The sequence below is a fragment of the Camelus ferus genome, chromosome 6, assembly GCF_009834535.1.
Source record: "Camelus ferus isolate YT-003-E chromosome 6, BCGSAC_Cfer_1.0, whole genome shotgun sequence".
Lineage (NCBI taxonomy): Eukaryota > Metazoa > Chordata > Mammalia > Artiodactyla > Camelidae > Camelus > Camelus ferus.
The window spans coordinates 58,603,133-58,617,133 of NC_045701.1; the positions used below are offsets into that span (position 1 = coordinate 58,603,133).

A 14,001-nucleotide genomic window follows, 5' to 3' on the forward strand; every position below is an offset into this window, starting at 1 on the left:
TCAGCTGGGAGCTTGTCAGAAACGCTCCACCCCAGGCCTGATAAATGAGAGCCTGCATCCTAAGATCCCCGGGTAATTCACACCTACGCTGAAGTATGAGAAGCGCTGTCCTAAGGAGGGATGGTATGGAATTTATGGAATATGAAGGTTGAAGAGGAGGGTGCCCCAACTCTTACAGAGTCTTAGAGCAAAAAGCATTACAAGTTCATGGTGAAGAGGAGATGGACCTGGGCCCACATGGCTGCAGCTGAGAGTGGGTACTAATGGGGACTGGGAACTAATCTATGGCCTGGAGAATCTCTGAGCTGCTCTGTGTCCGAGCTCTGCACTAAGGGAGTAGAGGTTCCTGCTCTAAAATGTACCACACTTGCCTGCAAGAAGCAAGCAGCAGTGGCCATCATGGATTCCTTGAGTGACCAGTAAATCTGGTTGTTTGATCAAACAGTTTCCAGTGAGTAACAAGATCAAAGCCAGACTGCAGTAATTGAATAGCAAATGGAAGATGAGAAAATGTACCCAATGAGCAGACAGTGAGGAATCTAGGAGCTTGAATTGACTACGAAGGGAAGGAAATAGGGGTGAGAGATGGCAGGCTGAAGAGGGAAGGCAGACCAAGGGTGTTTCATTTTATTTATGATACTTGATAATTCCTTAGAGGAAGGAACCAGGGAGGGGAAGCAGGCTGCTTGAGAGAGGTTAAGTGATGAGGCAAGAGCCTTTGCAAGGATGGGAAGGGATAGATGTGAGCAGTATTTAGGAGAACAAACAGGGCTTTGTGACTGATGAGACGCATGGAGGTGAGAGTAGCAGGAGTTAATTCCCTTGTGGCTTTGACTCCACAGGAGACACAGTGAGGTACAGAAGGTATTCATAGTGTTGCAAGGGTTTGGCTCTGATCTGGACTAGAATTTAGGAAGATTGGGGCAGTATCTATTTCTCAGTGCTCAAGAAATAGACCGTTTTTGTTTAAGTACTATATCCCAGAACAAGTTCTGGCTGTCCGATCTTAGAAGTAGAGGAAGTGTTAGCAGGAAGATACTAGACTTGGAGTCACAAGCCCTAGATTTACAGCCACAAATATTACCTGACAAGAGTTTTAACACGTGTGACTTGCATTTCTCTCATTTTTATGAGTGAGATTAAAAACAGTGCCATAGCATGGGTGGGGCAGAGCGAGGGGTCTGCCCAGGCACAGGTGATCAGGGATGCACTGTCTGTAGTGAAATTTAAAACAATAAGAAAACTAAATGTCAGTCTATATTTTTATTACTGCCATGTGCTGACAATTCTAAAGAAGGTCAGTGACACAACAGTCCCCACCCTTGGCAGCCACGGGATAACAGTACAAACTTCATAGTGTGCTTCGTTAGAGCAGGGGATGTGTGCCTGCGCACGACAAAACGCTATAAAATGTGACTTTTAAACAATGCATGTGTCTTTTTTTTTTTTTCACTTAATGTGACTTGTGAAATTTGGAGAGAAAACAGTCACTCTGTTTCTATTAAAAATAAAAAAATACAGCAAATCTCCCTATTCTGTAGAAAATTTCTTGGTCACTGTAAGGACAGCGTTACTTTTTTGGAGGTAAGTGATTTCTTTACCACAGAATTTAATAGATAGTGGAAAACATTAGCTTTTGTGCAATTAATAGAGAAATCAAGAACATTACCTTTATAGGCTTCAATTTGGTCAGGAAGTTCAATCAGAGACCTAATAACTGGGTCTATAGGGACTTGCTGGATGACACAGCCAGTTGACATTAATTAATTCAGTGTCTGTAGGCTCAGGAAAAGAGATACTATTACTTCCCTCAAAAAAAGAGTCTCCTAATTATTGAATCACATATTGACTAATTTTTAATACTTCATTTTATAATGACTGATAATGCTCAAATTTTAACAGGCTCACAGACAATTAACTAGCAAGAATGCCAATAGTTAACACCTCTCTCATGTTTTAAATCTACCTGGTAGAGATGCAGTTGGTACAGATGAGACTCGCCTTGCTGTAGTGATTCACTGATTGACTCCTAGTGTGTAGCTGTATTTCAGTAATGCAACAAACAACCCCTCTTATAAGAGCCCTGAAATATATTAAAAGCCAGATCCTTGGTCATCTCTCATGAGCTGATAAGACTTCAGTTACCTGGCTGCAGGAGCAGGGCTTGGCAGTGCTGAGGGCATCCAGGCAGCAGCTGTAACAACTTCTACCCAAAGCAGCTGCCCACCCCAGGCCTTCCCAGGTGATGGATGCTAAGTGCTGAGGACTTAATAATAATCCATGTCCCTTGCATCCTGCTTAGAGAGAGGGCATTATTTTAGTCAAAAAAACAGAAGACTAAAACAATACGCCTGTAAGACCCATGGTTGTGAGGGCTGTAATTCAAACTGTTATTCAAAGAGCATTTAAAACAAAATACTACAGTAATTACCATGGAGTAATATTTTTAAAGTAACAAGAACTAAGATTTTAATTTTACCTGATGTGTTCATAATTAGAAAAGTATTCTGCACTTTGGGGATTTTTGTATTCTATAAGTGATATTTATCCCAAGATACATGTGCAGATATGAGGAATAACAACTTTCTATCTAGCCATGTTGTACTATTTTAGAAAGAAAGGAAGTTGACTTACATGTACAGTTTGGATATAGTTTTCCACATAAATCAGAGAAAAATTACTTATGATAATTTCTTTAACATGAAAGGCCTAGAAGTCACTTAAGAAGAAACCCATCCTTCAATGGGTCATCATCTTCTACTGTGAAACTCGCTGTCCCCGTGTAATGGGCTTCTCCAGATACTTCCACTATAACAGCTTTAAATTCACCACATTTTGCTTCCTGAAAAGAGAAGATGAAAGGAGAATATCAAAATACTGCCCTCATACTGTAACTAGCCTAAAAGTTGTATTCTCAATTTATCATTTTAAAGAAAACCCAAGAGTTAACTGTATAGGCAATGTGAGGTTTTTAAGGAGAGTGATGTGACTGGATTTGTGTTTTGGATGAGTTTAGCTGTGAAGTGGGGGAAAAATCTGGAGAGGAGATGAGCAACCCAGAAACCTGGTAAGAGGTAATCTTAATTCATCAGTTGAGTCTAGTGACACGATGGTAGTTTTTAGTGAGAATAGAGAACAAAATACAGAGACATTTTGGAGGGAGAACTGATAGATTTGGGGACTGATGTCTGTGGGAGGTGAGGATAGTGATGTATTAAATATGACCACAGTTTCTAGCCTGGAAGTGAAACTGGCACCACCATTAACCAAGATGGAAAATAAGACAGGAAGAACACATTTAGGAAGGAAGGAAGAGCTTTTTAACATGCTGTTTGAGATATCTCTGGGACAGTCATCTTGAGATGCGTTTAGTGGGCAGTGCTGGACTCAGGAGAGAGGCACAGGGTAAGCGTGGCAGGGCGGGAGGCGTGGGGGTCTTCATCAGCGGGTGGCTCAGAGCTGAGTTCACTCTCAAGTGGGTGGGACTGCCCCCTGGGTCAAACTGCTGATGAGATGAGAGGAAGCTAAAGATAAAATGTTGGGGACCCTTACATGGAAGGACAAGGAAAGACACTAAAGAAGATAGCTTCAGAGCGCCTGGAAGAGCCCAGACAGAAAGGGAAGGAGTGTGGTGCATGTGAAGTTATTCTGGCAAATATAATTAGTAACTATAAAGGAAATAAACTTCAAATCTTAACTACAGTGTATCTTTCTTTTCTTTTCTTTTTAAATGAGAATAACAATCTCAAGGTAAAATGTCAATGTTAGATTAGGGTACAGTAATTTCATTATATTTTTATAAAGCTGCTACAATATAGAGCCTCACTGAAAACTAAGGATGATAAAATATGGTGCTTAGCAGTGTAGGTAGGGTATGCTCAGAGAGACCCACCCACCTGGCTCTGTTACTCACTGTTGACCTTTGGCAAATTAACTAAACTTTAATTCTCCATTTTATTATTTGTTAAAAAAGGATGATAACAGTACTGACCTCATAGGATTCTTATGAGAATTAAATGAGATGGTATATAAACAGTGCTGAGCTTGGAAACTGACACATAGTGAAGCACCCAAGAAATGTTGTTGATTATTATTTTATCTTGAATCTCAGACCTGAAGACAATGTTTTCCAAATCCTTGCATATAACATAAATGGTTTGGTATCCCATAAGATCACTGTATTATATAGGAATCCCTAACTTAAAGAAAATTCAATATTCAGAAAAACCAAACTTTAAAAACAGCTATTTTAGGATATAAAAGTCTTTATTAGGATAAATCTTTGCTATATTAAAAAAAAACTCTTTGTGAGTAGATTCATTTACTAAATGGAAATGAATCATCTTGTAGTAGATTTCACTTACTACTATGAGTAAATTCATTAATTAGCTCCATTAGCCTATTTAAAATTTGATTCCATTACAAAAATTCTACTTTCCACAAATTTTTAGGGCTCTCACATCCTATTTTATAAAATGGAACATTCCTACAGAACAAAAAAAAAATCCAAAAGCTAATTTAATGGTTCTCAAACATTTTGGTCTCAGGATGCTTTTATACCCTAAGATTTGAGGACCTCATCCACCATTACCCTGATACCAAAACCAGACAAAGACACTACAAAAAAAAAAAAAAAAAAGAAAGAAAGAAAGAAAGAAAGAAAGAAAATTACAGGCCAATATCTTTGATGAATATAGATGCAAAAATCCTCAACAAAATATTAGCAAACTAAATCCAACACTACATAAAAACGATCATACACAATGATCAAGTTGCAAATCAATCAACATGATACACCACATTAATGAAAGATAAAAACCACATGATCATCTCAATAGATGTATTGAGCATTTCACAAAATTCAATATCCATTCATGATTAAAAACTCTCATCAAAGTGGGTATAGTGGGAACATATTTCAACCTAATAAGGGCCATTTACAACAAACCCACAGCCAGTATAATACTCAGTGGTGAAAAGCTGAGAGCCTTCCTGCTAAATTCAGAAACTAGACAACAGTACCCACTCACGCCACTGCTACTTAACACAGTATTGGAAGTCCTAGTCTTAGCAATCAGGTAAGAAAAAGAAATAAATAGTATCCAAATTGGAAAGGAAAAGGTAAAACTGTCACTATTTGCAGATGAAATGATACTCTGTATAGAGAACCCCAAAATCTCAACCCTAAAACTATTAGAATAAATTAATCCAGGAAGGTTGCAGGATACAAGATTAATGTACAGAAATCTGTCGTGTTTCTATACAGTAATAATGAAATATCAGAAGGATAAAGTAAAAACCAATCCTGTTTAAAATTGCATCAAAAAATACCTACGAATAAACTTAAGCAAGGAAGCAGAAGACTTATATGCTGAAAACTATAAAACATTGATGAAGGAGACTGAATATGACTCAAAGGAATGAGAAGATATTCCATGCTCTTAGATTGGAGGAATCCATATTATTAAAATGTCCATACTACCCAAAGCAAAGTACAGATTTAATGCAACCCCTATCAAAATACCCAGGTCATTTTTCACAGAGCTAGAACAAATAATCCTAAAATTTATATGGAACTACAAAAGACCCTGAATTGCCAAAGCAATCCTGAGAAAAAAAGAACAAAGCTGGAGGTATAACCCTCCCAGACTTCAGATCACACTACAAAGCTACAGTAAGCAAAACAGCATAGTATTGTCACAAAAACAGACACATAGATCAATGTAACACAATAGAAAGCCCAGAAATAAACTCACACACCTATAGTCAATTAACCTACGACAAAGGCAGCAAGAATATACAATACAGAAAAGACAGTCTCTTCAACAAGCAGTGGTACAATAGCCAAGACATGGAAGGAAACTAAATGTCCACTGACAGATGACTGAATAAAGAAGCTGTGGTATATATATACAATAGAATACTACTCAGCCATAAAAAGGAATGAAATAATACCATTTGCCGCAATGTGGACAGAGCTAGAGAATATTATACCTAGTGAAATAAGTCAGACAGAGAAACACAAATACTATGTGATATCACTTATTTGTGTAATTTAAAAAACAATACAAATAAATGTATATGCAAAACAGAAACAGACTCACAGATATAGAAAACAAAGTTGTGGTTACCAAAGGGGATGGGGGTAGGGACAAATTAGGGTATGGAATTAACAGATACAAACTACTATACATGAAACAGATAAGCAACAAGGATATGCTGTATAGTACAGGGAATTATACCCAACATCTTGTAATAATCTATAATGGAATATATAATCTGCAAAAATCCTGAATCACTATGCTATACACCTGAAACTAATACAATATTGTAAATCAACTATACTTCAATTAAAAAACAAATATTTCAGGACCTCAAAGAGTTTTTGTTTATTTGGGTTATATCAATTAATATTTTGCTATATTGGGAATTAAAGATATTTGTCCATTAATTCATTTAAAAATAATAAAGCCATTACATGTTTACATAAACAAATTTTTGTGAAAATAACTACATCTGTCAAAACAAAAGAATTTGATGAGAAATACGGCATTGTCTTGTATTTTTACAAACCTCCTTAATGTCTGGCTTCAAAAAGGTAGCTAGATTCTCAAATCTGCTTCTGCAGTCAATCGGTTGGGATATCACATGTCACATAGCCCCTGGGGAACTCCACTTTCCATTAGTGCAAGAATGGAGGTGAAAAGCAAGTAACGTCTCAGTATTATTATGAATACAGCTTTGACCTTGCGGACTCATGGATAGGAACCCCAAGGTCCTTTCCACACTTTGAGAACAAATACCCTAGCTGAACAGAAGTTTTTACAGGCCTGTCTTAAAATTTTCTTCTAAGAGCTAAGTGAAGAAACTTATCTAACGCCCAACTTAGGTCTCTGCCGTCTCAAAAGTAACACATGTACAAAGGAGAAGCAAAGGGGGCCACTCACCCTCACAGCCTTTCCCGTGAATACTGAGCCGGTTGCACTGCTTCTGAAGGCTCTGGTCTGGGTCAGTTCTAGAAGCCCTTTGTGATACTGTAAGGCAACTCGGGCCGTCACTCCCGAGCCGGTAGGACTTCTGTCAACCTGTTTCCGAAGAAATGAAGGTAAGAGTGTTCACAGTGTTCTAGTTCCACAGCACCTGGCTTTTGTGCACAAAAATTCCAGTTGTAATACCTGCTCATCTGCAAACACACAGATGTTGGTGGTTGGTTCCTCACTATAAGCATCTTTTCCATCTGTTAATATAGTTCCGTATAGAAAGGCAAGGTCTTCACTGTCAGGATGATTAATTTTAAACTGTAAATAAAATAATTATCAACCACATGTAAAGTAAATATTTTGATTCAAATTTATCTTTTAAATAATGTATAAAGGGCACTCTTAGATATAATTTTTCCCTCTTTATCATTTAAAACATATCTTTTTGGTCACTGGCACTAAACACTAGAAATTATATCTTTGTCTAGATGAATAAAGATAATTTTATTGGAAGTTATGATTCTTACACTTAGAGTCCTTTCTAAGGAAGCTGTCTTGCACAGAGCCTTCTCTAAACAGTCCTAGTTTATACACACACACACCCCCCTAAACACACACACTCTCTGAAGCACTGACTCCAGCATTGACCTCAGGATGGTCAATCCACAGCCTGCTCAAACAGGAAGAGCTAAGGCAATCCTATTCTCACTCAGGAATTTGAAGGGGATAAGGCTGAAAAATTGAGCAATGAGTGTCTAGAACTGAAATTAATACCACTGACAGATGCCAAGGACTGTCAGAGGCCATGAGCAAGCAAACATCATAAGGATGCAGAAGCTATTAGGTAAGAAAAACAACTGGATGGGGAGAAAGATTTATTGTAAAGGATGAAGTCAGTAACATAAAAAGCAGCAGGTACACACAGAGAAGCAGGCATGGGCAGGGAGCCTAAGTCACGCCTGAGGTAAAGCCTGGTCAGCCCCAAGCGCACACTGCTTCCTGCTCTTCTCCGGAGGTCTGGTTGGTTAACTTCTCTCGGATTTCTGTAACGTCTGCTAGCCTAACCCAGTATAATATAATCCTACTTCCACGTGTACCCCCACAGATAGTGCATTCCACCACCACATTACCTGAAGCAGCTGAATAGATCTGGAGTCTTAAAATCCAAAGAGCAAAAGAGACCGGCATATTGGATCTTTGTTCTCTGTCCTCTTAAAGCCCCTACCTATGCCCCACCTCCCACCTCCACAACAACACCAGCACCACATCGCACTGTGCACAGGGAGGCTTCTCCACTAGACTGAGCTCCCGGAAGGTGGTGGGATTTGTTCTTCCTCTGGGTCTCTGGCATCTAGCACAGTGTCTGACATACGATAAGTTCTAGGTAAGTGTTTGTTAAAGGAATGAAGGAATAAAGATGAATTTACATTATACTTACTAAATGCACCTTCCCGCCCCCAAATGGCCTTTGCCTAAATCTTCATCAGCCATATGAATGGTCAGCAATTCCCAAAGTAGTCGGACTAACTGCTTCAACGCTAACAGAACTTCTCATTTTTCTCCCTCAAAGCCCACCCCTTGCCACCTTGGTGAGAAGTTCGAGTTTAAAGAGAAGTTCAAAATCTCTTGATTTTATTAAAAATAAGTTTAAATTATTTTGTGTCAAATTGTTAACTCAAACAGTTAGCTGTCTGGAACAGAAAATTGATGTAAATTCAGAGTTTCAGAAATTACTATGATAAAATAATTCTCCATATTGGTATTAACAGTCCTGGAAAAAAATAATAATTTAGAACTGGGATATAGTATACATTTTAATTTTGTTATTTAAGTTATAAATTATGCTAAACTAAAGTGTCAGATGTGTTAAATAGACCCATAAATAATTATTAGTATAAGTGCATTAGATTCTCTTTCCTGTTATTTTTTTACTTAGAATGATAATTAAATTCTCATATGCTAAAATATTCAAATACTGTATGAGTTTTATTTATAGGTCTCCACTAGGTAAAACGGCAGACCTATGCTAGAAATGAAAGAATATTCTAGACCTATCTACACTGATTTTATCACAATAATTTTCCCAAGCCAAACTAGAGTTACTTGAGTAGTTATTTAAGTAACTTCTTAGCGATACAGAAAAAATTCACTAACTAGGAATTAATATTCTCTGTGAAATAAGAAAAAGTCTGATCTGATTTAATGAAATCTATTTTGTAAGCTACATTTTACATTCATTATTTTCAGGTTTTGCAGAGTGACCACATATAGCAAAGCATTTTGAATTAGTGGAATGCTATATATTTTCTGTATATTTAAATAACCACAGATTATAGCAGTACATATGTATTATTCAAGTTAATAATAGTTATCATTTATTACTATGGCTAGGCACTCTTCTAAGTCCTTTACATATATTGACTTATTCTTACAACACCCTGAGAAGCAGGTGTTTCCTAATTTCCATTTACAGACAGGAAAACTGAGGCACAGGAGGTTATGTAGCTTGTTCAAGGTTACGAAAGTTACAAGTGGCAATGCTACAACTCCCAGATAACGCTGCTTCAGAGCCTAAGATCATAACCCGTACCGTATTCTTAGTACTACTACTAGTTTGAATACGCATTTAGTTTTCTGTATATGTGTCATTTATATTCCCTCCAGGCGCAGAGGATGGCGTCTGTTATGACAGCAGCGTTTGTACTGACCTGGGCTTTCACTGCCTCTGTCACTGCACTTGCTGCATCCACAAGGTCTCTTGTCTTTGCAGAACCAATATCAAGCCCTAACTTTTCAGCACTAACAAATGCATAAAATGCGCCACCGTATGCAACATCCACCATCACCTTTCCATGACCAGGAACATCCACCAGGAGATCTAAAAAAGATGTGTTTGAAAATAAGTTTGTTTTTAGTATTTTAGCAATAAAATTCACAGAATTTTTAATATGTGTGTATCTGGGAGATAGGGGATGGGGTGGGGGTATTTTTTCCTATCATAAAAACGAAGTAAGGAAAAATCCATTTTCAAAATAAGCATGCATCAGGTAAGCAGTAACATATCTTTGCTAAGTGCCTCTTTCTATTTTTAACTTGAAGTTTCCATAAGTTTTAGAATATCTGAATGCCATGTTTTTCCTAAATCATACATACATATTTTGTTAATTATTCTGAGGGTCTTTTCTAGAAAACATCCTAGAGGCCAAGAGAGGGAAAACTTTGGGACATGAACGTGTGAAAACTGAGGGAAAAGGTCGGTCCCCTCTCATACTGCTGGGACTGGTTTAAAACAGTGAGGACTTTGGATCCTGTTCACAAATTAGTGTTCTTCAGCTGTAACATCAAAACAAAATGAAAAAAGGAGATTTCTCTATATAAGTTTTATATACTTATTTATTTGGATATTTTCATCTCATGAAAGCCTGCTGCAGACAAATACTCAGAATAAAACCACTGTAGAATCTCTGGCCTTTACAGTATCATTTTGCATTAGGCTTTTTATTTGAGTATTTTAAGTCTCCAACATACCCAAAGTTTCACCTGAAGTGCAGTTGTTTGAAATCCTGAATTTGTATTTCCAAAGGAACGGGGCTGGGTGATATTTTGGGACATTAAAACTGCTTCACCCCTTCTCGTATTTTCTTCTCTTCCTCCTCCCCAACTCAAGGGTGCTTGGGGATCCCTGCCTCTGGAAGAGGCAGACAGCGGGGAGAAAGCAAGCCTGCTTTTGCTTTCTGGAAACCTAAGATATCAGGGGAAAGACATTTGTTGGCAAAGGAGTGTCCTAAAGGGAGAATATGTCTCCCAGTCAACTGAGGAATTTCCTCTGGATGAGAAAGGAGGCTGAAGGTCTCGAGTGCAGAGGACTGTGTTGACTTTCCCACAGCATGATGAGGAGGCTGTGGGGTGTGACAGAGCTGGCAACATGGGGGAGGCAGGGGATGGGGCACACACCAGATGGACAGGAGCAGATGCTGCTTTGCTGGTTAACTGTGCAAGCTGAGGACCAAGACTCTGGCACTCTGAAGAAATCTTTGCTCACACGTGTATCAGGAAAGGGGAAGGATGAGGCCAACTCAATCAATAGGGCAGAGAAAGGTCTCAAATTCAGAAATTAAGCTGTGAAAAATAGTTCTTGTATCTCTGAGTTTGCACAGTCACACAAAGATATCAATATGCTCTCAGTTACCGGGTGGCCCACAGAACCCTCCTAACACACGATGGGTCAAAACAGAGCAAGTTTATCATCAACAGAGTAAAACATGCCTGTGGAACATAACAGCAAGGATGAATCAAAAATGTCTTTATCTTGGTGTTGATACAACATGAAAAGCAGCTTAAGGAAAGAAGGCTGAGGAAGTAGATGGAAACGAGGGACCACTGGAATGTGGAAAGCTAAGCCAAGTGTGGCTTTGGAGTCCTCATGTGTAAAATGGAATTACTGTTTCACTCTTAAAAGGGTTGTTTTGAGAATTCCATGTGATAATGTGTAGGGAATGCTTGGCACAGATTAGGAATGCAATAAATGTTACTATTAAAGCCAAAAGTTTAACTTCCCTAGGAAATAGGGCTCTTAAGAGGACCAGGTACTTACATCTGCTAATCAGTGTATTATTCTCTTAATTTCATTTATTTACTCATTCAACAAATATTGACTGCCTACTGCTCCAGCACTTAAATACAGTGAACAAAACTAAAGAGAGCTTTCATTTTAGCTGGGTGGAGTGGAGGTGAACTCCACAGTCCTAAGGTGGGGACTGTTGTCATCCTCATTTTATAGATGCCACTGAGGCATGAGTCCCTTCTACAAGGTCACTGAGCAGGGAGGGGCAGAGCTGTGATCCTGAACAACCAGTCTGCCTTTTATGTAATATTCAAAGTAGAAAATTTGAAGATTTTGTCTTCTTAATGACTCAAAGTGACCATCAATGCCCACTGATTACTGTATGGTCACACTGTGATGCTTTCAGGAACTACTGTGCTTGTGGGGTTGGCTGCCCCTGCCCTAACCAACCCCAAACTAGGATGTAAGTAGTTGGTAATCTTGCTGCCAGCGGTCATTTCCCACACAATCTAGAGTGTTTGATCTGCTGCTGGGGTGGCCTAGGGAGAAATCAGGTAGCTAAGCTAGTTAACAGGTTTTTTTAGATGCAATCCTAAACATAAATTCCTGCTCCTTCAAGTGCCCTCCCAAACCAGATGTGACACTATTCTTCCTGGGAAACTGGCATCAGTTTTCCCAGTGGCATTCTTTATCAACTTGTGTGTTTCAGCTGCCTGAGGTTGGTCTGAGACTCTCAAACACCTGAGCTATTACTGCATCATTCATAACATTCATAATCAGGCTAATCTGGAACCCAAATCCACCAGGAGGATCAAGATCAAATTAATAGAATAATTTGCATGGTTTGAAGACTTCATTGAAAAGGGGTGATAATCCTATTCCTGGGGTAACTAAATTAGCTCCCAGCTCACTTCCAGTCAGACTACTAAAGCATCCTCACCAACAGAATTTAGCATTCACTGATAGAATTTGTAAGAATATCCCTCTTTGTAAGGATTATAGTTATAGACACTCTATTTTACATAACATACAGACCCTGTACTAGAGAACCCACCAAAACCTTTTAAAGGCTCTGCACTCCTAAAGAATTCTAACTAGCAACCTTATATATTCTGCAGTCTGTTTCCAGTAAAAATTTTTTAAAACTTCCTAAGTACCTTGCATACTCTCATTAAATCCTCACAAAAAACTCAATGAGATAACAAATGAAGACATAAAAGGCACAGAGAAGTTGTTATTTGACTAAGGTTCCACAGCTTTAAGAGGTTGTTAGGATTTGGACTAAGGCACTGTCCTTGTTCTTAAAGAATAGGAGCAGCAACATCCGTATCTTCTCGATTTGTATATAAATTGCTTAGTTTATTTTCACTTAATTCTTCCCCCAAGAAGTGGGGAAGACATTTTTAACAGACGAGTTCTAGTAACTTGTTTACTAACTTGTAATAATATGTCTAACAAGTGTATTCTGAGCCAGCCGGGAACCCCGGTACATTGGCTGTTCTTTGCACTTTCCTTGACCCTAGCAGAACCTGCTTTATCCAACTGTGAAATCTCTAGGAATGTCTGATGAGTGGGGAATGAGGCGCTGAGTAAGGGAAATACGGAATTCTATATTCCTCAAAGCTCTTCCCAAGCCAAAGGCAGACAGATCTGCAGGATCATCAAACCTGCACGCACCGCACAAATCCGCAAGGCTAAGATGCTAACACAAATTTGCAGTTGTTTAGAATTACCTTCTTATTGACTGCAAAAGCTTGTGGGACAGGTTAGTTGCGTTGCTTGGGTTCCAGCCCAGAGAGCAGTGTAATTAGTTGGGTCCCGGGCTGCAGGGCTGGAAGGGTCCTGCCGATTACCTGTGGCCAGCGCAAAGGCCGGGACGCTGTGGAAGCGTACTGGGCCGCGGCTGCGGCCTCCCTCGCACTCCACGAAGGCGGCCACCAGCCCGCACGGGCAGTGGATGTTGACGAGGGCTTCGTAGGCGTCGGGCAGAGGCGCCGGCACCAGCCCGAAGTCGAGCGCGAAGCGGCCCAGCGCCAGCACCGCGTGGCCGCACATGGAGCTGTAGCCCTCGTTGTGCAGGAACAGGACGCCCAGGTGCGCGTCCGGCAGCTCGCTGGGGACCAGCACGGCCCCGTACATGTCCCGGTGCCCTCGAGGCTCAAACATGAGTCGTTGCCGCACGTGGTCAAGGTGCTGGCGCATGTAGCGCCGCTTGGCCAGCAGCGTGGGGCCGGCTACCTCCGGACACCCCGCCACCACGATGCGCAGGGGCTCGCCGCCCGTGTGCATGTCCACCACCAACAGTGCCGGCGTCCCCGGGTCGTGCGGAGGCAGTCGGGGCACCGCCAGCATGTTCTCCATTGTCTGCGTCCGAGAACTCAACCACCCTGACGTCGCGCGCGCCTCAAGGCTCGGGCGCACCAGAGGGGCAGGTCCCGGGCTGTCTTAGGGGGCGGG

General features: G+C 40.1%; 1 protein-coding gene across 1 annotated transcript; it reads right to left on the bottom strand.

Moving 5' to 3' along the window:
• Positions 1-1,248: 1,248 nt before the first annotated feature.
• L3HYPDH (trans-L-3-hydroxyproline dehydratase) lies at positions 1,249-13,991 on the bottom strand. The gene is made up of 5 exons (XM_006185711.3): positions 13,398-13,991; positions 9,689-9,858; positions 7,176-7,298; positions 6,948-7,085; positions 1,249-2,842 (listed from the first exon to the last, which is right to left on the bottom strand). Exons 1-5 carry the CDS (start codon positions 13,903-13,905, stop codon positions 2,717-2,719), a joined length of 1,065 nt encoding a protein of 354 aa, XP_006185773.2. The 5' UTR covers positions 13,906-13,991; the 3' UTR covers positions 1,249-2,716.
• Positions 13,992-14,001: the final 10 nt, after the last annotated feature.

Bases quoted from the DNA above. Each gene is read 5' to 3' on its own strand.
- L3HYPDH (XM_006185711.3), bottom strand. From the start codon at position 13,905: ATGGAGAACATGCTGGCGGTGCCCCGACTGCCTCCGCACGACCCGGGG. The intron at 7,299-9,688 runs GTCAGTACAAAC...TTTTATTTACAG, and splicing joins CAGAGGCAGTGAAAGCCCAG to TTTAAAATTAATCATCCTGA. The intron at 2,843-6,947 runs GTGAGTGGCCCC...TTCTCTTTTCAG, and splicing joins TCACGGGAAAGGCTGTGAGG to GAAGCAAAATGTGGTGAATT.